This window comes from Suillus discolor, assembly GCF_016758755.1.
Source record: "Suillus discolor strain FC423 chromosome Unknown F5147scaffold_22, whole genome shotgun sequence".
Taxonomy (NCBI): domain Eukaryota; kingdom Fungi; phylum Basidiomycota; class Agaricomycetes; order Boletales; family Suillaceae; genus Suillus; species Suillus discolor.
The window spans coordinates 558,347-581,041 of NW_024541269.1; the positions used below are offsets into that span (position 1 = coordinate 558,347).

At 47.5% G+C, this 22,695-nt stretch overlaps 5 protein-coding genes across 5 annotated transcripts; 3 read left to right on the forward strand and 2 right to left on the reverse strand.

Moving 5' to 3' along the window:
- Positions 1 to 163: 163 nt before the first annotated feature.
- Positions 164 to 2,934, forward strand: F5147DRAFT_652164 (uncharacterized protein; the record flags this gene model as incomplete). The annotated part of the gene is made up of 11 exons (XM_041433597.1): positions 164 to 301; positions 362 to 760; positions 806 to 1,075; positions 1,126 to 1,239; positions 1,290 to 1,334; positions 1,387 to 1,747; positions 1,801 to 2,301; positions 2,353 to 2,473; positions 2,535 to 2,616; positions 2,706 to 2,727; positions 2,822 to 2,934. 11 exons carry the CDS (start codon positions 164 to 166, stop codon positions 2,932 to 2,934), a joined length of 2,166 nt encoding a protein of 721 aa, XP_041293862.1.
- Positions 2,935 to 3,521: 587 nt separating this feature from the next.
- Positions 3,522 to 6,089, reverse strand: F5147DRAFT_652165 (uncharacterized protein; the record flags this gene model as incomplete). The annotated part of the gene is made up of 10 exons (XM_041433598.1): positions 3,522 to 3,602; positions 3,667 to 3,736; positions 3,886 to 4,552; positions 4,605 to 4,789; positions 4,828 to 4,953; positions 5,002 to 5,207; positions 5,265 to 5,284; positions 5,382 to 5,916; positions 5,955 to 5,961; positions 6,007 to 6,089. The coding sequence occupies 10 exons, from the start codon at positions 6,087 to 6,089 to the stop codon at positions 3,522 to 3,524; spliced, it is 1,980 nt and encodes a 659-aa protein (XP_041293863.1).
- Positions 6,090 to 14,605: 8,516 nt separating this feature from the next.
- F5147DRAFT_772842 (uncharacterized protein) lies at positions 14,606 to 16,864 on the reverse strand (the record flags this gene model as incomplete). The annotated part of the gene is made up of 8 exons (XM_041441388.1): positions 14,606 to 14,897; positions 14,949 to 15,276; positions 15,337 to 15,697; positions 15,745 to 15,789; positions 15,839 to 15,931; positions 15,984 to 16,040; positions 16,071 to 16,661; positions 16,727 to 16,864. 8 exons carry the CDS (start codon positions 16,862 to 16,864, stop codon positions 14,606 to 14,608), a joined length of 1,905 nt encoding a protein of 634 aa, XP_041293864.1.
- Positions 16,865 to 17,975: 1,111 nt separating this feature from the next.
- On the forward strand, positions 17,976 to 18,459 carry F5147DRAFT_652167 (uncharacterized protein; the record flags this gene model as incomplete). The annotated part of the gene is made up of 2 exons (XM_041433599.1): positions 17,976 to 18,023; positions 18,046 to 18,459. The coding sequence occupies 2 exons, from the start codon at positions 17,976 to 17,978 to the stop codon at positions 18,457 to 18,459; spliced, it is 462 nt and encodes a 153-aa protein (XP_041293865.1).
- A 1,946-nt stretch (positions 18,460 to 20,405) lies between these two features.
- F5147DRAFT_652168 (uncharacterized protein) lies at positions 20,406 to 21,890 on the forward strand (the record flags this gene model as incomplete). The annotated part of the gene is made up of 4 exons (XM_041433600.1): positions 20,406 to 20,546; positions 20,605 to 21,261; positions 21,309 to 21,603; positions 21,646 to 21,890. The coding sequence occupies 4 exons, from the start codon at positions 20,406 to 20,408 to the stop codon at positions 21,888 to 21,890; spliced, it is 1,338 nt and encodes a 445-aa protein (XP_041293866.1).
- Between the last annotated feature and the right edge of the window lie 805 nt (positions 21,891 to 22,695).

A 22,695-nucleotide genomic window follows, 5' to 3' on the forward strand; every position in this document is an offset into this window, starting at 1 on the left:
TGTTAACAGGTCCACAGCACCGTGCTTCCATAATGGCCACGCGTTCTCGGAAACACCCATAACCGAAGTATTGGTATAAATCCCAAGACTTATGAAAAAGAATCGAAGTCATCTTTCTTTGCGTATACCATCACCTGTTGCTCACTAGTTTTTATACACTATTATGACACCTTCGGAAATAGCAAACAACGCTCTCCAGGCTACGCTCGAGACTGTACAATCATTGATGAAGCGATGTATGAAATTAAAGGAAAGTGATCCAGGCACACTGACGTTATCAGATGAAATCGCCAGATGCCTGGTGAGTTTTGCTCCACTAGATCTATACTGTGTTTTGGACAACTAACTACATTTGGTGCAGGCAAAAGATTTGAAACTGTATGGGGGGAGCGCGACATCGTTCTCCCCTCAGCTGCTATCCTGTGCCACCGTAGTATGGGAGCACTCCAAGGCTGGCATTTTTGTGTCATTGCCCAACTGGAAGACCGTCATAGATGACGACCCGCGCATTAGGAGTCACCCGCGGTTCCACAAGACTGTGGACTACCGCCCCTCCACCTTGCCCGAACACAAACCCCCCGTGTCAGCATCGGCGGTCCTGGAGGATGTTGCAAAAACTCTTGCAGAATCCATCCCAGTAATGATGCCCCTTCAGCTCGGCTCATCAAAGGTGACCCCATCTGTTTCATCGGCTGGCAATGAATTCGTACCTGGCACTCCCGTGTTGCAAACCTCAGAGGTTCCGGTGATGGAACCCATGGTATCAGACATCTGAAGCAGCGCTGCCGACACAACGGTATTGGAGGCACTGACCCCCCTTCCACATTCCATCGCTCCCGTGATGGTGAGACACAGTATCCCTATGGTTGGAGGTATGAAGACACAACCAGAAACAACCTCGCGGCCCAGGAAGACGAAAAGGAAAGCAGAAGAGAGCAACAATGATGGCAAAGAAGTGGAGGTAATGCGTGGACTCACACCAACGCCCATATCCCGGAAACCAATTCACAAATGGAAGAAGAAGTTTATGTTGGATGAAGAGGACCACAGGGCCGCTGGTACCATTATGGTTAAGGTGACTCTCATAGTATATCTCTGGTCATTGCTCACCGGAAATTGATATAGCACAAGGCTTTGTCGGTCAAGACATTCAATGTTGTGACTCCAGATGCTACATCAGCAGGTACATCAGCAACAGAATTGCTGGACGACAGAGGCTTTTGGGATAAAGAAACCAGGGTGAGTCATCTCTGCCTCAGTGAATTCGGGTCTTACTTGCACCCTTCTAGCCTGCTGGATGGGGTCTGGATTCCAACATTGCCACAACGGTGGAGGTAGGTAGGCGAGCAAATGCATGCGGTCAATGTTTGCTGACCCATGGTCCAGCAATCCGTTCGCTACCACTCCCGGAAATCTGACAAATGTGTCAAGTTGAAGGTTCCTTGCATTGTTCTTCCTGACAAGAAGTTCGGATTCACCAGACTAGCCTGCGCAAACTGCGATGAAATGAAGATCGCCTGCACAATCGATGGTGCTGGTGTCAGGCAGAGGTTGCAAGTAAGGGCGAAGGAAGCTGTGGGAGAACCGAATATCAATCCTCTTCCCAAACGTCCCAGGACGCGGGCAAACAAGTCATGCCCCGCCGCCAAAAGTCTGGACAAATCTGCTCCGGCGAAGACCACGAAACCGGCCACGCGTTCCAACTCGCGTGCGGTGCAAACGGTTGCCGTGGACAATACACTGAATGGTATGCCTCTCGGTGGTATCATTCAAACTCACTGAGCTTTGCCCCTGACTTAGAACAACCAACGAACTCGAGGCCTAAATATGAGGCTCCGCTGGCGCCCCACAACATGGGGTCGTCGGACCTTTCCCCACCCTCGAAAGGAGCACCCTCGGAAGAAGCACTCCCTGCAATAGTATCCATCCCAGCGTCATTTCAGCCATCATTACCCACCAATCTTTCGGAGCCGGAACCTAGCGGAAGGGATATATTGCAAAGCATCCAGGACCTTGGCAGGAGATTCGATCTCCTTGCAACCAATGAGCGGGTGGACGCATTGGATGCGACGGTTGATTCGGTGGAGGACAGGTTTGGATGGAGGCTAATGGAGCTGGAGAAACAGATCACTGCCTCAGATGCGTGTTGGCATTCAGTCACATTGTTGATGGGTAATCTATCGATGTCCTTCCAAGTGCATAAGAACGATCCGGCAGCTCACCGTCCTGGCTCCTCCAATGATTCCAAATACAACCCGCAAAATGCCGCCATTGATGAACGCCTGGGAATCTCAACCGTTGGTAGGGAACAAACATATGCGTGCAATTAGTCGATTATGACGGATGTAGAAGGTGATGTCGGGACATTGGCATTCATTGCGAAGCTCACCTGCGCCCCGGACTCTCCTCATTTGGATGAGGATTCAATCCCATGTTGCCAACTCATCACAACATCATATGCGAAATCAGACGGGTGGGTCTTTACCAGTTGCATACAATGAGGTCATCTTGTTTCCTACTTTTACATTCCACAGTTACATCGGATTTGACTTGATCTTTATTAATATTGTAGTTGACCAGCTAGTGGAATTTGAATGTGCTCGGAGAGTACAAAAGGTGTGCTTAAGAAGATATATCATAAAACGGGCATTCCCGGTGTCCCTGATTGTGGTCATTCATGTGTGAGTATATAAAATGTCACCCAGAACCCATACAAGACCCTCCCAGGTACGATGGACATATCATTCCGGAACGTACTCTCCAGCACTTTTATCAATGCAATTAATGCAAAAAATTCCAAGCGTCCTATGCGTGTTTCTAGGACCATTGATCTCGCATTGGGAGTCCAAACATGCTCAAAATATGCAGCTGAGTCCATCCCTTACGTGTTCCGGAACCATCCAGAGGGAACTCTTCTTGCAATCATCAGTTTAGCCCATCAGCCATGCATTCCAGAAAGCAATATGCGTATTGGACCCACATGTGCAGAATTCCAACACCTTGTGGTGGCTGATGGGCCAATTCAGGAAAGTCGCACCAGGTCCAGCTTATCTGCTCAAGCGATATGGGTTATGAGCCGAGAGAATCTAACATCGGTGAGGAAGATGGGTGGGCCCAACCAATGATCTCCATAACTGGACCTAAGACAAAATGGTGGTTTTGGCATGAAAATTATTAGTTAGGCCCAAGCACATTGGTAGGCCCATCCGTTCCTCTTTCCCATGTCAAATTCGCCGAGCCGGTGACCCTATTCATCACAAATGAGCCCAGCTAATTCATTCTCTGAGAGAGATGCATGTGCCCAATCAATCATATCGATCACAAGACCCAAGGACAATTAAGGCCCTAGGCTCCGAATCATTAGCTGAGCCCGTCCGAGATGAAAATGGGGCGTGCTGGGCTCACAATCGTCCATTGGGCTGATCCGTTTTCACCCAATGGACTAAATCTGAAGTTTTAAGCATTCATTTAATTTGGAAAGTAAAATTTAATCATTTGCACGTCCTTCGTCGATAATCAAATTATTGCACATATTTGTATCCGAGAACTTCCGTTGGGCAGCCTTTTCCGCCAAAATGAAACTTCTCTTGAATCAAGAACATCTGGGAAACGAATACAGCACGAGATGTTAAACAAAATTCGACCCGCCGTGATTCTGTGACCCACATGCAATTTGCATAGGAGATGATCATAAGTACCGCCATCCTTTGTTGGCATTGCGAACTCAGATATGAAACTAGTAATGTATATCCAGTAGAGTAATCAACTACAGCTACAGCACTAGTATCCAAAGCAAAGCATATAAACCAAGTAGGCAAAACTGCATGAAATTAGGTGACGCCAGTCCCACAACTCAATGTCGATCCGGATATGACAAAAATCTACTTATCGGACATTGCGGATGGCGTGCTGGACAATCGGGATGATTGGATTGAATTTGTGCGAATAACAGGGGTATCATGAGGATAACCTGTCTGTGTAGCCGATGCAGATGTTTCGAGGCAGCCTTGCACACCAGTCGCTACAGATGGGTCCCATGCATGCGTCCACTGTCTGCCGACCGTAGAGATGCCCACATCATCAACGCCCCCGGTGCCATGGAGCCACACCGGAAGCTGAGCGGTCGGGTGCTGCAGAGGAGCATAGGTGGTGGTGTTTACGCGAGGTCGATGAGCTTCCAAGTCGTCTTTGTGGTCCCGGAGACAATTTGTCAAATGTCCGACCGACGATGACATCGCCCTCGATTGTGCATCGGATGAATTGATGTGTTGCTCTAACGTTGCCAGCCGATGGCCAAAGACTTCCTCCACCGAATTGACCTTGGCATCCAATGCATCCACCCTCTCATTAGTGGCAAGGAGGTCAAACTTGTTTCCAAGGTCCCGGATGGCCTGCAGAATGTCTTTTGCGGTTGGCTCTTGTTCCGCTGGATGGTCGACTCCCATTGGGTGGACTTGCTCCGATTGGCTGGTCTGCCCGGGTTTGGCAATGAATGAGAACAGCGTCTCTTCCACAGGAGTCACTGTCAAGTTTATCGGTTGTTTCTCAACATCTAAGGCAGTTGCGGATAAGTTCAAGTGCTATTCTGAGGTAGCTGCACTCACTACCATGTTCGGCAATTTCTTTCACAACAGGGGTGGATAAAGACACAGCTGGCATGGTCAATGAGGCCGGAGAGTCCTTTTTCAGCATCTCGCTGACGGCTCGGGCCTTGGGGACACGCGACCTGGAGCGCTTGGGACGATCGGCTGCTTGTGTCACCGCCGTTGCTTTGGCTTGAGCCTGCAACCTGTCCCGGACACCCATTCCATCGATTGCGCAAGTAACCTTTGTCCTGTCGCAATTTGCGCAAATGAGTCGTGTGCATCCGACTTTTTTGTCCGGCAGAACAATGCAAGGTATGCCTGATTTCTTGCATTTGTCACATTTCCACGGATGGTAGCGAATTGAATGCTGACATGGGTCAACATGTGCTGCCGTTGACAAGTCAAACAAACACACCTCCACTGCTGTAGCAATCGTTGAATCCAGACCCCAATCATTAGGCTGAAATGTTTGTATAGTAAGTTCCACTCAGCACCGTGCCAGAGCTCAAAGTCACCCACCCTAGTTTCTGCATCCCAAAAACTATTGTCAGAGGCAGTGTCCATGGCATCCTGAGCTTCCGGGTCCAATATATTTTGAGATACCGCCGACCACAATGATTCCTTGGCCAATGTCAGCGACCAGATGCATCGGTGATGTATGAGCAACGGTGAGCAGACCTGCCTTTGTAGTTCCATTCCTGGTTTTACATAGTTTATTTTGCCTATCATGCGACGGTAACTTCTTGATTTTCTTGAGATTCGGTTTGAGTGATCTGGTCGGGCACCTGGGAGCACCTGCCGAGTCGGTATCGTCTTCTTCCACCTGTCTCTTCTTGTCATTCCTAGGGTGCAGAGTAACCTTGACCTTTTTCGATATATTGCCTGGCACAAAGAGCTTGTGCCGAGCTGTTGAAGGTGTAGCAGGAGCGACTGATGGAGCCAGAGGAGTCAGAGGTTCCAGCTCCAGAGATGTTGGCAATGGGGACAGCGGAGTCGAATCTACTTCCACTGCGGGAGCTTGTTTCGTGAAAGGACCGACAGCTGCTGGAACAGTGAGAGGCCGCACAATAGATGACGACCCGGTAGCTTGAGCCTCCAATATGGGAAGAGTTCCAACTGCAGCGAGAGGACAGTAGTCCAACGTCTTGTGGAAGTGTGGGTGGCTCTTGATGCGTGGATCATCGTCGACCACAGAGTTCCAGTCAGGCAAAGTTTGAAAGGTGCCACCCTTGGAGTATTGTTGCACAACGGCTGCACAGGACAAGAGCTGGGGGGAAAAAATGATGTAGCACTTCCCCCATAAAGCTTTAAGTCTTTTGCCCGCGCCAATCTGAACAATCAAATGCATGTGAACGAAAGTAGACTTACCACGCATCTAGCAATTTCATCCGATAACTTCAGTGCTTCTTGATCGTCCTACTTCAAATGGATGCAACGCTTGATGAGCGATTGCAACGTCGCCAGCGTGATGTTGAGTGCATCATTCGCTGCTTCAGGCGTCATAGCGGTGTTAAAAAATGCCAGTTTGTTAGATGTAACTACACGGCAAGGAAAGAAAGGTGATGCAAAGAATTTGCACAAGTGTTGGAATTTATATAAAGATCGTCGGTTGTGGATGTTTCCGAGAAAGAGTGCTTTGTGAAAGCACGGTAATGTAGACTCGGTGTAATTGCATTATGACGTAATACCATGGCTGTCGCTACCATTGTCGGATGTATTTGGTTGCCACGCCTGTGGTCGAGCAATTAACACACAACACCTTACAATGTTACTTTCATAATCTAATAGATGTATTTTTGTTACCCTCCTGCATGCGGGTGTGGATGATGCCACCTTCAGTTTCTCTGCCGATGGTAACAATACAGCCAGCAAATCCGAAACAGCAGCATACCATTCACAGAACAAAGGATGCAATTGAGTGGTGACATACATTTGTTCAATTATCATCGTAAACTCCCGAGTGAAATGTAAGGGTGTGAAACGCATCGGGGAACATCATCGAAGGTAGCAAATGAGCTTCCAGAAATCCTCGAGCGGAACAGTGATTGCTCAGCAGAAGTTTCCAATATCTGGAACAACATGCGGTAATAATTAGCTCAGTACAGCAGGACATGAGAAATGTTTTACACGAGATTTTTTTGTGAAAAGCAAGCATGCTGTCCGGTAGCTATCGTATTTATCACCAGCCTCTCGGATCCACCGTTGATGACCCATATGCTGCAGGACATCTCGTGATGCTTAACCAACAGCAAACTGCACTCAGGCCTGGGTAGTGCCCGAGAACATCTGAAACATCTGTGCAGCTGCATTGGCACTATACCTATTAGTCGGTTCGTGTACAATATACTATGTACATGACATCCGACCCCATGACATCTACAGAACAACCGACCAGCTGAATTCCCACCGGGACGCTGTTACAACCGCTTATTACCGATTGCCTTATACTTTTTACACTTCTTCGATATGCCTTCCTTTCTTGAACTTGTACTTACTATCTCACGATGACTCGGTCTGTGCGCACATATGGATCTATTTAAGCACATGTATTACGCCTATATTCTTTACTTGAATCTTACTAGGTTTTACCTGGAATATCCTTCGCTTAAGATCTCCAATCTTAAGTCGTCTAGAAACTTGATTCTTAGTTAAAGCACTCCTTTAACTAAGTCCACCGAACTCTCTCTTGTCTGAGAGACTGAGAATCTCAACGACCAAAAGCTCTGTCGAGTTGTCGTCGTTAGAACTATCCTAGTTCGTAACAAAAGATTCAAGTCGAAAGACACCACACATCTGTGTGTGTCCGATACCAACAGAACAAAGAAAACGAACCGAAGAACTGCTGAGCAAGACAGCCAGCGCAGACAGCAGACCTGACATCACTCACCCCAAGACTACAGGCCTTGAACCTCGGTACTCCAGTACCCCCGCTCAATATGTCAACATCAAACACTAGCGGCAAAGAATTCGAATACAAAATAAACCACCCTCCCATATTCAATGGAGATAGGGACCTGTCCAGATCATTCCTCCTATCCTGTAACGCCTACATGGATATCAACAACAAACTCTACAAAGAAGACAAACATCGCATCATCTTCATCACATCGTTTATGAATGAAGGAAACGCTAGACTATGGAAAGAAGAATTTCTGGAAGATGCTCAATTCATTGACACTTCCGGACAGAAGAAAGGATATGGTACCATGAAAGATTTCTTAGAAGCTTTTAATAAAGCATTCTCCGCAATCGATCCTTCCAGAACAGCAATGACCAAGCTAGGAGCTCTCAAACAAACCGGAGATCTCCAGACTTACATCGCTGACTATCAAAGGCTGATCGCTCAAGCAAAAGTCAAAGAAGAAACCGCCAAAATCTTTCACTTCCAGCAAGGACTCAATATAGGAATCCTTATCAAAATGTTTAATGCAGGAAACGTCCCAAAGAACTTTGACGACTACATCGCCGCAGTAGTCGACATCGATAATTGCCACACGCAATTACAGTCCATTAGGTCCCGCTTCCCTGTCCAACAGAAGAAGAAAAGATTTGGGGATCAAAGATTTGTACCCACAAGAGACCGCGATGCTATGGTAATTGATCGACTCACGGATGAAAGTCGCCAAGAACACATGCGTGTTGGAAAATGCTTCACGTGCCACCAGATCGGACACCGTGCTCGGGAATGCCCGCAGAAGAAAAAGGGACCCCCCTTTGTCCGCAAAGTAGAAGAAGAGGAAGAAGAAACTAGGCGCATTCAAGAGGATTTTTGAAACGGAGAAACATATCGACAATGGAATCTCCGATAGAACCTGTACATTTGATACGAGCTGTCAATGATAAAAAAGAATTTTGCATTCCCATTACTCTCATATCTCGGAAACAGGAAAATGTCGAAACAAACGCGGTAATCGATTCCGGCGCTTCTGGAACCTATATCTCCGAAAGCTTTGTGAAAAAGCTCGGGATAAGAACCCAAAAACTGAAAAAACCATTCAATATCCGAACCGCAGATGGAAGCTATTTCAGCAGTGGACCCGTAGATCGGTACTGCACCCTCATCGTCAAAATTGATGAAAGAACCATGATAGGAAAATTCAACATTACCAATTTAGGAAAACGAGATCAGATTCTCTTGGGAATCCCGTGGCTCCAAAAGATGAATCCTTCTATCAACTGGGCAGAACGAACCCTCTCACTTCCTTGTACCCCAAAATCTATCGAAATTTCGGAAAGAATCCGAAAACTTAGCACCCCTCCAGAACGAAGAAAATGGACAAACTCCAAACTAAAGAAACAACCATCCAAGTTCTCCACCTCCATCGAAGAAATCCCCGAAGAAGTACCACTGTTACTACCAACGGAGGATGATGATCTTTTTGACACTCTGGAAGATGTTTGGTGCGCTCCACCAGTGCAAGACGTCTCCACCTATGAACTAGATGACGGAGAATTCTTGGTTGAATACGGTACAGATGGAGAATTCGTTCGAATTATACAAGAAATCTCGCTCGATACTCCTCTCACAAAGGATGGAACATCCTTTTCGGAACAAGTCCCGATCATCACCCCTCTTAAATTCAGTAACAAGGCGCAAGAATTTGCAACGGAAGAAAAAGAAAAACAGAAGAAACCGTTTGAAGAACTCGTGCTCGCTTATCTCCATGATTACGCGGATGTATTTGCCAAAGATGGACTGAAACAACTTCCCCCGGAACGACCAGGAATAGACCATCGCATAGAAACAAAACCTGGATTTCTTCCAAGAACGTCTAAAGTGTACCCTCTCTCACCAAAAGAAAGGCTTGCGGTGAAGAAACTTATTGACGAAAACGTGGAAAAAGGTTTCATCACCCCGTCAAAATCCCCGCAAGCCAGTGGATTCTTTTTTGTAGGAAAGAAAAGCGGAGAGCTTCGCCCCTGTCAAGATTATCGAGGCATTAATGATCAAACAATAAAGAACTCTTATCCCCTTCCACTTCCCGGCAACTCTCATCGAAACGACTACATGGGGCAAACTTCTTCACGAAAATGGATATTAGATCAGGATATAACAATATCCGTATCCATCCGGATGATCGTTGGAAAGCCGCATTTACCACGGAGTACGGATTGTTTGAACCAAATGTAATGTTCTTCGGGCTGTGCAACTCACCCGCCACCTTTCAAGCAGTTATGGATAATGAATTCCGTCAAGAAATCAATGAAGGATGGTTGGTAATATACATGGACGACATCCTTATCTTTTCAAAAACACTTGAAGAACATCACGAACGAACAGAGGCGAATCTTAGCAAAGATCAGAGCGGAGAAGCTATTCCTAAACCAGAAAAGTGCACGTTCGACTCTCAAGAAGTCGAATTTCTTGGCATGATCATTAAACCAGGATCCGTAGAAATGGACAAAGCAAAAACCAACGGCATCAAGGAATGGCCCGTCCCTACTTCCGTTAGAGAAGTCCGATCATTTTTAGGATTTTGCAACTTCTACCGATCATTTGTCGCTCACTATTCGGACATCGCCCGTCCCCTTATCGACCTAACAAAAAGGATACCATTTTCTCCTGGAACGCTCAACATCAGGAAACGTTCGACCAGTTGAAAACCTGTTTTACCACGCATCCCGTGCCTCCGCAACCCAGATCCCTTAAAACAATTCGCTATTGCCACAGACGCTTCCTTAGTAGCAACAGGAGGGGTTCTATTACAGACTGACGAAAATGGTGTTTACCATCCCTGCTGCCTATCTATCGCAATCATTCAATCCAGCCGAACGAAACTATCCTATTTTTGACCGAGAACTCCTTGCCATAATTCGTGCGCTAACCGAATGGCGACATTATCTTGAAGGACACCCCTCCCCAATTATAGTCTTCACTGGACCACATGAACTTGCTCTATTTAAGAAAGCTGAACACCTGTCTCGTCGACAGGCACGATGGCAGATGCTTCTCACTAACTTTGATCTGGAACTACACCACGTCCCTGGTTCTAAATTAGCTGCACCTGACGCCCTCTCTCGGCGATCAGATCATGATACCGGATCCTCCGATAACGATAACTCCATCCTACTTCCCGATTCCATGTTTGTCCGACTCATTGATGACGACCTTCGCGCTACCCTTGCCAGCTCAGATGCGCTTAGCGACCCGCTATTCGCCACTGCTGTAGACGCCCTCAATGGTGTCTGTCTTCCCCCCATGAAATCCGCTCTAAGCGATTGGAAAGTAGATTCAGGGATATTGTCCTTACAAAAACCGAGCGTATATTGCTCCCGATCATCGCAAAGCCTATGTTGGCTCGATACCATGACCACCCAACCGCAGGTCATCCCGGACGTTTTAAAACTGAGGAATTGGTCAAACGCGAAGCATGGTGGCCAGGCATGGGAGCCTTCATCCGAAAGTACGTTGAAGGATGCGCCACCTGCCAGCAAATGAAGGCCGATACCCATCCTGTTACGCCACCCCTCGTCCCAATCTCCTCCCTTGCCACTCGCCCCTTCTCACAGATCTCCGTCGATCTTATCACGGATCTTCCCATTTCCTCTGGTTTTGATTCTGTCATGGTCGTGGTAGACCATGGGCTTAGTAAGGGGGTGATAATTACTCCTTGCCACAAAAACATTACCTCTGAAGGAGTAGCAAAACTATTCCTGAAACACGTATTCAAACGCTTCGGATTACACTGACAAAGTAATCTCCGACCGAGGACCCCAATTTCTCTCAAAATTCTCCGTAGAATTGGCTCGACTCCTTGATTATTCTATCGCCCCTTCCACCGCCTATCACCCGCAGACTGATGGACAGACTGAACGACTCAATCAAGAATTAGAAACATACCTACGATCTACTGCAGCAACGACCCAACTAATTGGGTAGAACATCTCCCATGGCAGAATTTGTTCACAATCATAGAAAGCATGACGCCCGAAATGCTTCACCCTTCTACATCATGATGGGATATGAGCCTAAAGGAATTCCCCATGTCTTGGCAGATTCAACAGTACCAGCCGTGGAGGAACGAGTCCGACTTCTTCAAAAGATCAGAGAAGAAGCAATAGCCTGTCACAACATCGCTATGCAACGGATGGCGGAAAGATCCTTCGGCCAGAAGTACCAACCATGGAAAGTAGGCGATAAGGTGTGGTTATCTGCAACCAATCTCCGTCTAAAACTCCCATCCCAGGAAACTCGCCCCGAAAAGATATGGCCCCTTTCCCATTTCCGCCGTACTATCACCTATCACATTCACACTCCAACTGCCTCCGCAATGGAAAATACATCCCACGTTCCATGCTTCCCTATTATCTTCCTATAGCGAAAATGACGTTCACGGTCCGAACTTCTTGGAACCACCACCTGACATTCTAGAAGAAGAAGAAGAATACGAAATCGAAGCTATACTGGCTCACAAAGGTACCAGCAAACGTCGCCGTTATCTTGTATCATGGAAAGGATATTCCTCCGCTAGCAACGAAGTGGATCCCGGAAGAAAACCTGGAAAATGCCGGAGAAACCCTTTCGATCTATAAAAGAAAACACTCGCTGTAATATCTCCCATCAACATAAAACATTATGTCCTTCCCAGTCTCTTACACTCTTCCCTATGAATCCACATTCGCCCCCACCGACCTATCCTCCAATGAGGGAAGATTTGAATCCTTCATCTCAGAAATCGAAGACCTCACCCTCATCGAAGCTGCAATCCTTTGCCCCAACATGCCATTGAAATCAACAAGATCCTTATCAACCGAAACACCTTCTCCATCAATCTCCTCGTCAACGTCATCAGATCCGCCGAACTCATTGAGAGACTCAGTACGACATGTGGAAGAACCACGTGTTCAACATGGCATCATGCATTTACAGAAACGCATTCGTGCTTACGCTCTGCGTCTTATCCCTCCGGAGGTTAGGGCAGATATCCAGGAAGTTATTCATATCATTGCTGAACGAGTCACCGGAGTCGCTCGCCCACCACCTTCACCACCAGTTGAACGAACGACTGCGACTCCACCACCTTCCTATGACGGTGGAATTCCCGTTCCTCCTCCTCGTGTGTCTGACGAGCTATTGGCTGCTGTTAACAGCCTCACGGAGATTACCAACGCCATGATCATTAACCTGCAAGAAGAGACCCAACTTGCCTTACAACTAGCCTCCACGACTTCCGCAACCACGTCTGATACGGTCGTTGCTCCAGAAGAAACTGTAGAGCACCCGGAAAACCTTTATACCGCCTTCTCTTCTACGCACGAAGAGATAACCATGGAACAATCAAGTTCCCTCCCGACGAAACCATCGCGCTTGCTGAAGCACTCAAAGCGCTACACATCCATCCACCAATGACTATCCCATCTACGTTCACCCCATCAACCTTCGTAGATTGCCTTGTCCCAGTACAAGCCCTTGGACCTACCGCCCCTGCAGAGTACGCTGAGCTAATCGCGGAAGCAGAACGAATCCCCATGCCATTGTCCTCCGTCTACGTACTCGCTAGAGAAGACGTAGCCCAGATTAAAGAATCGTCTCGAAGGAGGAAAAGGTCTCCTAAGCATGGATACCGAGGCAAGGGAAAGAAGAGAGCCTCGAGTGATGATGAAGCATTCAGCCACCGTCCAGTGCATCCCCCGTCATACGCCCTTCGTCCTCGAACCCAGACGAAAACCGTGTCTGCAGATACTGTAAAACCCTTGGCCATCGCCAAACCAACTGTCCCGATTATTATTGCAGAATATGCAGGGAACTCTCCCCGGACACCTATCTTTATATTGCCACAAATTCACTGGAAGCTCCCCCACTACGCTCACTTGGAAGGACGAAGGATTCTACCAAGAACTCTCTCATTGGGAGAAAAGTCTAGACGACGCGTACGTCAGCCAGTGCCAGGAAGAAGAAGCTCTCCGACAGGCGGAGTACCTTACTGGAGGAGGATGATCAGCTTGAGTATTCCGATGACCCTATCTATTGGGCAAACCAGGACGACTCTAACCACTTGCGAATATCAGGATTATGAGTAAAGTCGGTGACTTCACGCTTAGTAAGGGGGTAATGTTACAACCGCTTATTACCGATTGCCTTATACTTTTTACACTTCTTCGATATGCCTTCCTTTCTTGAACTTGTACTTACTATCTCACGATGACTCGGTCTGTGCGCACATATGGATCTATTTAAGCACATGTATTACGCCTATATTCTTTACTTGAATCTTACTAGGTTTTACCTGGAATATCCTTCGCTTAAGATCTCCAATCTTAAGTCGTCTAGAAACTTGATTCTTAGTTAAAGCACTCCTTTAACTAAGTCCACCGAACTCTCTCTTGTCTGAGAGACTGAGAATCTCAACGACCAAAAGCTCTGTCGAGTTGTCGTTGTTAGAACTATCCTAGTTTGTAACAGACGCAGGCGCCATGATTTACGTCAAAACCTTCCGGCAGCACACCCTTTGCTGTGGAGATGGACACTTCGGTGATAGTCCATTTTCCTATACAAGCCTGTTGCATATTCTGTAACGCAAACGTTCTATTACAGCTCCCGGTTCTCTTTTCCTCGCCAGTATTGTTTCTGCCTGACTCTATGAATGCATTTACTTACCGGTTTCATAGTTATCTGTTTCTCGTTGGCTGAACCATATGTTACCCTGATACTTCCAGCCCCTCCTGATTACCTTACTGTCCGATATCGGCTGTCCCAGTAGACCTTGAGTACAGTACCTAGTCATAATGTTAGGGCAGAGTTGTGTGAACCCCTGAATTGGAGACTTTGCTCCTGTCGCTTTCGTTCGAACTCTGTCTTCTATTGCGCCGTTGTCTTCGAGCCTTGTCCGCTAAATAGTCAAAGTCACATATTCCAAGCACATTCACAGATTGAAGTTTTCGTCCGATCACGGAGATCGCATTTCTACATTTGGTACCATACAAAATTCAACCTGCCTCATTTACCAAAATTGTAAGGAAAGTAAGGTAACATTCATGCCATAGCGAAATCACAATCAAGGGAGCACCATGAACTCAATCTACTCCTCTGATTTGACGGGCGACGTGCTGGACAATGGAGAAGATGCAATCGAAGCCTCGCATATATAAGGAGGATCCAGGGAGTTGGTCTGCCGCCAACCAGATGTCGAAGTCTGGGCTTTGTCTTGCAGATCCCATGCATGGGTGTACTCTCTGCCTATGGTGGAGATACCCGGGGGTTCATCGCCGGCGTGATTGTGTTTCGGCCACGATGCAATGGTTGGTTCCGGGAGGTACTGGGGTGCATATGCGGTATGGTGTGCGTGAGGGCCATGCGCATAATGATAGTTTCTGCGCACCCGTAAGGACATCGACTGATTACCTATCGACCGTGATACTTACTCCTGATGCGCATTAGATATGGAGAACCGTTCCTCCAGCGCCGTTAGCTTCAAACTAATCCTCCACTTCACTGAATCTACCCTCACATGCAAAGCATCCACCCGCTCGTCATTTGCCAGGAGATCGAATCTCCTACCGAGGTCGTGTATGCTTTGCAATATGTCTCTTGCGGTGGGTTCAGGCTCTAAGGGGGTGGGTGTCATGGAAGATATGAGCGGTGCTGGCATGTCGACCGGTGGGAGTTGTAGAGATCTGAATGACTGCATATTACGTGATGCCCTCATGTTCGCATCATCCGGCATCATGTCCTCAGGTTCTTGCCCGACCTCTAAGTATGTTATCAAAATACTCCATGAGCATCTCTGCACCATATGATGATTGAGCTTACTAATCGGTGGGTTCTCAAACACAACTTTCTTCGGGGCAAGGGAGGATGAACGTCTGGACAGTTTAGCTGTTTTCGGAGGAGCTGATAAGACAGGTATTTTGACAGCAGTGCGCGACTTGGGTGCATGCGTCCTGGAACGTTTGACTTCTGGATCGACACCGGTTTTCATCACAGCTTTGTGCGCCTTTGCTTGCAGCCTCTGCCGGATACCAACCCCGTCGATGGCGCAGGTAATCTTCATCTCATCGCAGTTTGCGCAGGCGAGTCTCATACACCCAAACTTCTTGTCCGGCAATACAATGCATTGCACATCCATTTTAATGCATTTGTCGCATTTCTGAGGATGATAGCGAACGGAATGCTGGAATATGTGAGGCGATATGCAATCAAATGCAATTGCTTGCCTACCTCTACTGCCGTAGCAACTGTGGCATCTAGACCCCATCCGACCGGCTGGATAAACCAAAGTGAGATGGTAACTCCAGCCACATATATGACTCACCCTGGATTCTGCATCCCAAAAACCTCTCTCGTCCACAATTTCGGATGGAGACGTCTGTGTGCGAGCTTTGCGGGCTGTCACAGACAACGCCCTCTGCTGCATGAACTTACATTAGCAACAAACAAAGTAATGCTCTGAATATCACCTTCACATGAATGGTGCCAGTGGCACCATTCCCCTCTTCATCCGACGCAAACTTTCTCTTTCATTTCTCAACCAGCTTCCGGGGTACCGAACTTGGTTCGGGTTCGCTGCCGTCTGTTTCCAGTTTCCTTTTCTGCGGCTGGCAGGTCGGTGTATTGCCCTGCCGTACCGTTCTTATATTTCCATTAACATTTCGTCCGACTGTCACGGGAGCGATTGAGATGGAACACGGGGGTGTTGGTTCTGGATTGAGCATGTGGGTTGCAGTACCTCGTACACCTGATATGAGAGGTTCCGCAACCAGTGCAGCAGGAGGTAGCAACTCAGATATGCTTGGTTGCACCTCCGGGACAACATAGAGCGACTGAATGAGGTCTGGGGCCTTTGATGCAATTACAAGGGTCCCTCTCATTGAATTTGGCTCTGCCGGGACAGTGGATGACGACATGCTGGGTTCCGGTTCTGCATCCGGATATGCGGGGGGTGGAGGACGATAGCCTACAGTCTTGTGGAACCGTGGGTGTGTCTTAATGCGTGGGTCGTTGTCCACCACAGAGTTCCAGTCAGGCAATGATACAAATGCCCCAGCTTTTGAATGCTGCCGTATTACGGCTGCACAAGACAGCAGCTGAGGGGAGAACGATGTGGCGGCGCCCCCATAAAGCTTCAAATCTTTTGCCTGCGCCACATTGAGTTAGTTATCCAAAAAAAATACATTTTACAATCGTTGGCAGTGAGGCTTACCACCCGTCTGGCAATCTCATCGGAGAATATCAATGCGGTTGGGTCACTTTCCTTCACTTTCATACAGTGCTTCATGAGCGGTTGCACAGCCTCAAGAGTGGAGTTGAGGGCTTCGTTTGCAATTTCCGAAGGTGTCATTATCAAGACATACGAAGTGTAGTGAGCAACTGACGATGAAAAAAGATGGGTTCAATGATTTTTATCAAGTCTCGGGATTTATACCGATATGTCGGTAATGGGTCTTTCCGAGAACGCATGGCCGTTGTGGCAACTTGGCAGTCTGGCTCATCACGGTCAATCAATAAAAACTATAACGTAATACGGCTTCTTCGGCGATCGTTGTCCCACGCATTCGGTTGCCACGGCTGGGTTGTCCAATTATCGAAGCATACCTTTGCGCGTGGTAAGTGTTCCCCAAATTTCTTATTTCAAACGAAATATTCATGGTAGGCAAACATGTTTGTTTTACTGCACCCACGTGTTCGGATTCCGGTGACTCGGTGAAAAATGCTTACAGGTGTCCTAATTGCCATACTCGCTATGGCAGTTTTTCCGACTCCAACAGTTGGACAAACATTGAGATTCCACCCAAGCAGTAAGTAATGCCAAGATTCAAATGTAAGTCTGCCTGAGACTTTTCCAATCCAGGTATGCTAGGAACTCCCATGCAGGATATAAATAGGCGGATGTGCGGCGGAGTCATGAGCAAGCATACAGTCATTTGGCAATCAGAGACATAAGTCCGTGATCCCTGACTCGACAAATGTTGCTGAATGCACCTGGTATGGCAGGATGTGACCCATGCTTTGACAAAAAATTTGACAAAGTCACACATGCTGGCGGTTTGTATGATTTCGGCCTACCCTCCATATATTTTAATCAATTCATAAAAATATCTTCGCCCTTCACATGTTCATGGACATGACTTCGCAGCAACGGCTGCTTCATCAGTCGCGGGATATGCACATTCTGGATCGTTTCTGACATTGATATCTTAGAGGAGGGCGGCATCGGCTTCGTGGGACCATTTAACTGTGAACATCAAGATTTACAGCCAGATGGAGGTCAGAGCCTCACAAATAACTCGGATAGAGCGAACTAGCTCTAGAGACATAAATGATGTCGCCGGGCCATCGGATCCTTGTGACTGCGGGTAGGATGATTCCATGGATGCTGAAAATTTGGCTTCAGGCCCATCTGCAAGAGAAAAGAAAGACATACGACTGTACATAGTAGGAGCCCATGTAAAATGACCAAATTCTGGGAGGTGAAGACGATCCGTGGGATTCCGGATACAGTGATAATATATATGCCTATAGCTTAGCCACAACGATGAATGCCATAGACCAACAATATCCAAAGACTGCGAATGGGAGAATCGCAGTGAAAAAGGTTCTGCTGGTATCAGGGTCACCTTGAGCACCTCACATGAAGACCGTTACGATTGCAGATCGGACAAATCGACAAATACCAATGCTGTGCCCAGTGACAAGGATCCAGGATGTACTTATGGCTGCGGATGGAAGGATCGGACAGATGACGAATCGGTGCCCATCACCGCATTGGAAGATCCTTGCACTTGTGCACAGAGTGACTTGATGGATGCTGGCGGTGTATCCAAGGGCGCGGATGCCAGAAACCTTTTTTATAAAGTTTGGGACAGTGTTGATGATGACAACGATCGGAAGACTATGTTGTATGGACTGATTATTATCGACATCACATTATCTTGAGGGCGCAAGTATGTTCCTCACACTCTGTTTGTCTCGCTAATCATGTAATAGCTCCCGCCCCAATAACCATCCCCGAAGTCCAGCTGATCCAACCATTTGTGATTGGCCCGACGTTATCACCCAGATATGAATGTATCTGGATAAATATGTTGGTTGTGTTCGCTCATGATACAGCGCGTTCATTATCTTTGAGTAGTGCATTCCAACTCAATGCATTCGAGGAAGCCGGGCAGTCAATCCACCGTGCGGTCTGGTGAACGATATCGCGGATGATCTCTATGAGTCTCGCTAACTTGCACAACACTTACCAATAACATTTATTTACGACATGTAATGGCGATATTGGTGATATGGTAATGCTAAATCACACTTTCCGGTGTGACCCACTTCCAACACCTGCATGTATGGTCAAACGGAAGCTGTTCAGTTCATATGCAGAAGGGCGATACAGGGTGACACAACCATCTGAAGATGTAGTTCAAATGCACCGTTTGCTGGGCATCCAGCGCCGCGTAATGGAACCGCCGGATGCCATGATCACAAATATTCAGGAGGGTCATCGGCAAGAGCACTAAGACAACACTGAATTTCAGGAATAGTGTGGAAGTGTATCATCAATTCATGTAAAGAATGGGCTAGTAGCACTCAGATATATTACCCTACAAACAATATTGATGAGGACCAGATCTACAGACTGGATGCAAGCGCCAGAAGTCAGATGTATAAGCATTTCTGGCTTCGTGTAACCATGGGCCTGGACTTCAACCTCTGACCAGGAATCGGCATCCGGCATATGCATGTTCAGTAGGCATCAAGCTCTATCATGGAGGCAGCGGTGATCGACGGAGATATCACCAAGACATTGCGGGCGCCTCCAAATATCTTATCGGTATCCGTCCCTCTACAAGGGAGATGTCTACGCATCACCATCTTTGACAACCTGAAAGAGCCCAATGATTCAGAGTTGGTCAAGCAAAGGAAAGTACATGACAGAAGAGCTAGCTTATATATTGATTCGCCCATCAACCTGCCAAAGAGATGATCGAGGCACAGTTATGGAAGGTAAAGTCTCTGCTACCTACACAATCCACCGGATTATACTTATTCACCTTCCGTAGCATTAACGCAGAGGCCATCAGAGCTGGCTGTTTGGGAGGGAATACATCACGCGGTGCTGTTACATGGATTACAGCGGGCGTTACCATCTAAGAGAGGATAACAATTAGTATGGGTATTAGAAAGATGGGGACGCGCCCCGCTGAGAATCAAACCTTGGATATTTGTAACTGCTGGGCAAAATTGCAAAGTCGGATAGATGAGTTCACAATTGAGGCTGCAACTCACATCTGGAGGGCTTTGACATTGATTGAGACATTATGCATATTGACTCCACAAACATGAACACCCGCCCTTGGTACTGAGCCAGTCCTGGAACACTTCGTCGGTCTAGACATTGCACTTGGGGATGGTCTCCCAAATGACACCTTGAAAACCATGAAAATGCTGAAATATGACAAAACCATGATATTCCGTATCACCTTTCTCCGGAGAAACCACAAATGAAATGAACGAGAGCATGGGCGCATGTTTTTTCGGTTGAAAGGCTTATGTACAACAATCCAACCGCTCGTACATGAACTGCTGTTACCTCCGTCCCACATGCTATTACTGCCCATCGCTTTGCCAGTGGTACATTGCAAATAGTCCATCCCAACTGTTGTGGACGGATTCTTGGGCACAAATGCATGGGACAATTGCGGAACCACCCATGGACACAATACTGTTACTCTCGGTCCACATTTTCGCATCCACAAACCACAAATTTCAAGAAATATCCACAACCTGATCCATGTCAATACAGACTTGTCAGAATTTCACAAAGTCAATTTGCCTCCACCACATTCATCACATTCATCACTACCATATCTTTGCTTCAAGAAAGAATCATGACCGTACCTCCTGAGCAAGCTAACCACGCCTTGAACATTACCTTGGCCGCCCTGCAATCGCTCATGAAGCATTGCATCAAGGTAAAGGAGGGCGATCCCGAGGCCTTATGGTTATCTGATGAGATTGCCCGGCGTGTGGTAAGTCTTTCTGATCTTGCCCTTATTTGTCTGGGTGAAACTCATGCATTGAACCCAGGCCAAGGACTTGAAGATGTATGGCGGGAACGCCACATCATTCTCACCGAAGCTGCTTTCTTTTGCTGCTGTTGTGAGAGAGAACTCAAAGGGTGGCGCCTTTGAGAGTGTCCCCGACTGGACCTCCGTTACAGACGACGACCCGCGCATCAAGAGCCACCCGCACTTTGATAAGACTGTGGATTATCTTCCACCTTCCTCACTCGATGATCTTGTCATCGCCACCACAGCAACCGCCAATCCCCCTGCTGTCCTTGCAACGGCAACCGCCAATCCCCCTACTGTCCCCACAATGGCAACCGCCGCCATCCCGCCATCTATGTTGGCCTCACCATCCAAACCATCCCTCACGGAGTCCGATATCCTTGCTGGGCCGGAACCGGAACTGAAAGGAACATCGGACCTTGGGAAGGAAAAGGCCGAGGGCCCTCCCATTCCAATTGACACTCCCGCCGCTCCGCCGACACAATACAACCTCTTTGTGGCCAGTACAAAGAAGAGAAAGGCTGCAGACAAAGACACGGACACCGTCGTCACAGTTGCCAAGACCAAGTTGCCTTCCCCATCTGAAGAGCCGGTCAAGAAAAGGAAGATCACATCAAAAACCATTTCCAAGACGGAATTGGGTTTGGATGAAGATATCGCTACACCATGGAAGGTATGTCATTTCTGCATGGTGTTGAACACAAGCTGATAAATTCAAAGCATTCCGTTCGCTATCACCCCCGGCAATGCGACAAATGTGCCAAATTGGACATTGCCTGCCTTGTCCTCCCCGACAAGAAATTTGGATACATGCACCTCGCCTGTGAAAATTGTGACAGCATGAAGATCGCCTGTGCAATTGACGGCGTTGGTGTCCGGCAGAGGTTGCAAGCGAAGGCAGCAACAGCATCCTCCTCCCCGCTCAAACAACCACAGGCTTCGAAATCCCGAGCCGTCTCTAAAGCACCCGTGAAGCGTGTTTCTCGCTCGCAACGGAGCATTGTTCAACATAAAGGTATGTCTTCCTGTCTCCTCGGAACGAGTTTAGCTCATGTAGCTTCTCCGGAAGAAGAGATAAAGCTTGCGCCCACCAACCTGCTGGAACCAGAGCCCACTGCAAGAGAAATCTTACAGGGCATCCAGGACCTGGGCAGGAGATTAGATCTCCTCGCCGCCACTGAGCGGGTGGATGCATTGGAGGTCAGAGTGGATTCAATGGAGATGAACCTGCTCAAGAGGTTGGACAGGTTAGAGCAACAGCTCAATGAATCTGATGCCCGGTGGAAATCTTTGGAATCCTAGGATAGATAGAAAATGTCGGATGACTTCAAATACTGACTAGCTACATAGAATGCATCCGATGGACTCCCTTCATGTATGTGCAGCTCATCCCTCCGACATGTCAATATGTGTAAATTAATAGTACTACTTTATTTTGAATGAAAGTGGGTATATGAGCATGCACAAATTGTATATATATTGATTCTACCGAGAAGCACATCGGGACTACATTTGATGCGGCTGCAAGCTGCATAATGAGTACACCCTCTTGTGGGCGCAAACGACCGGGATACCTGCCGTATGGCACCTGTGCATATTTATCCGATATCATCTTGCATCATACATGGAGGGGTGAACTCGGAAGTACTTCGTGATGACCCATCATGCTAGCAGGGAAGATATAATATGTAGTTGTATGTAGGTGGCAGCCAGGTATTATACCGGCCACAAACTTGTGCTCCGGCATTCACATTCCCAATCCATCCTGTGGACCAATTAAAATCCTTGCTTGCTTACCAGACACACAATTCTAAATGTGTGCTTTCCGTCCTCAATTCTGAGCTCAAATTTATCTGCATTGCTCTTAATGGTGGCTTTTTGGGCCCAGTCACAAGCAACTATTGTGTCACTTCACAGAATATATGGTCTTCGAAGTGTCGGACACATCCGGGAAACCTGGAGGCTCATGATGTACTCATCTCCGGATGGAGAACAGCAATCTGATGGCAACCACCTCTGTGGTGGATCAGAACTCCTGTGGGCGGCGAAATGTGACGCTACCGTGGTTCCGGTATCCTGACGTAATAATCTGAGTTGCATTCCGAGT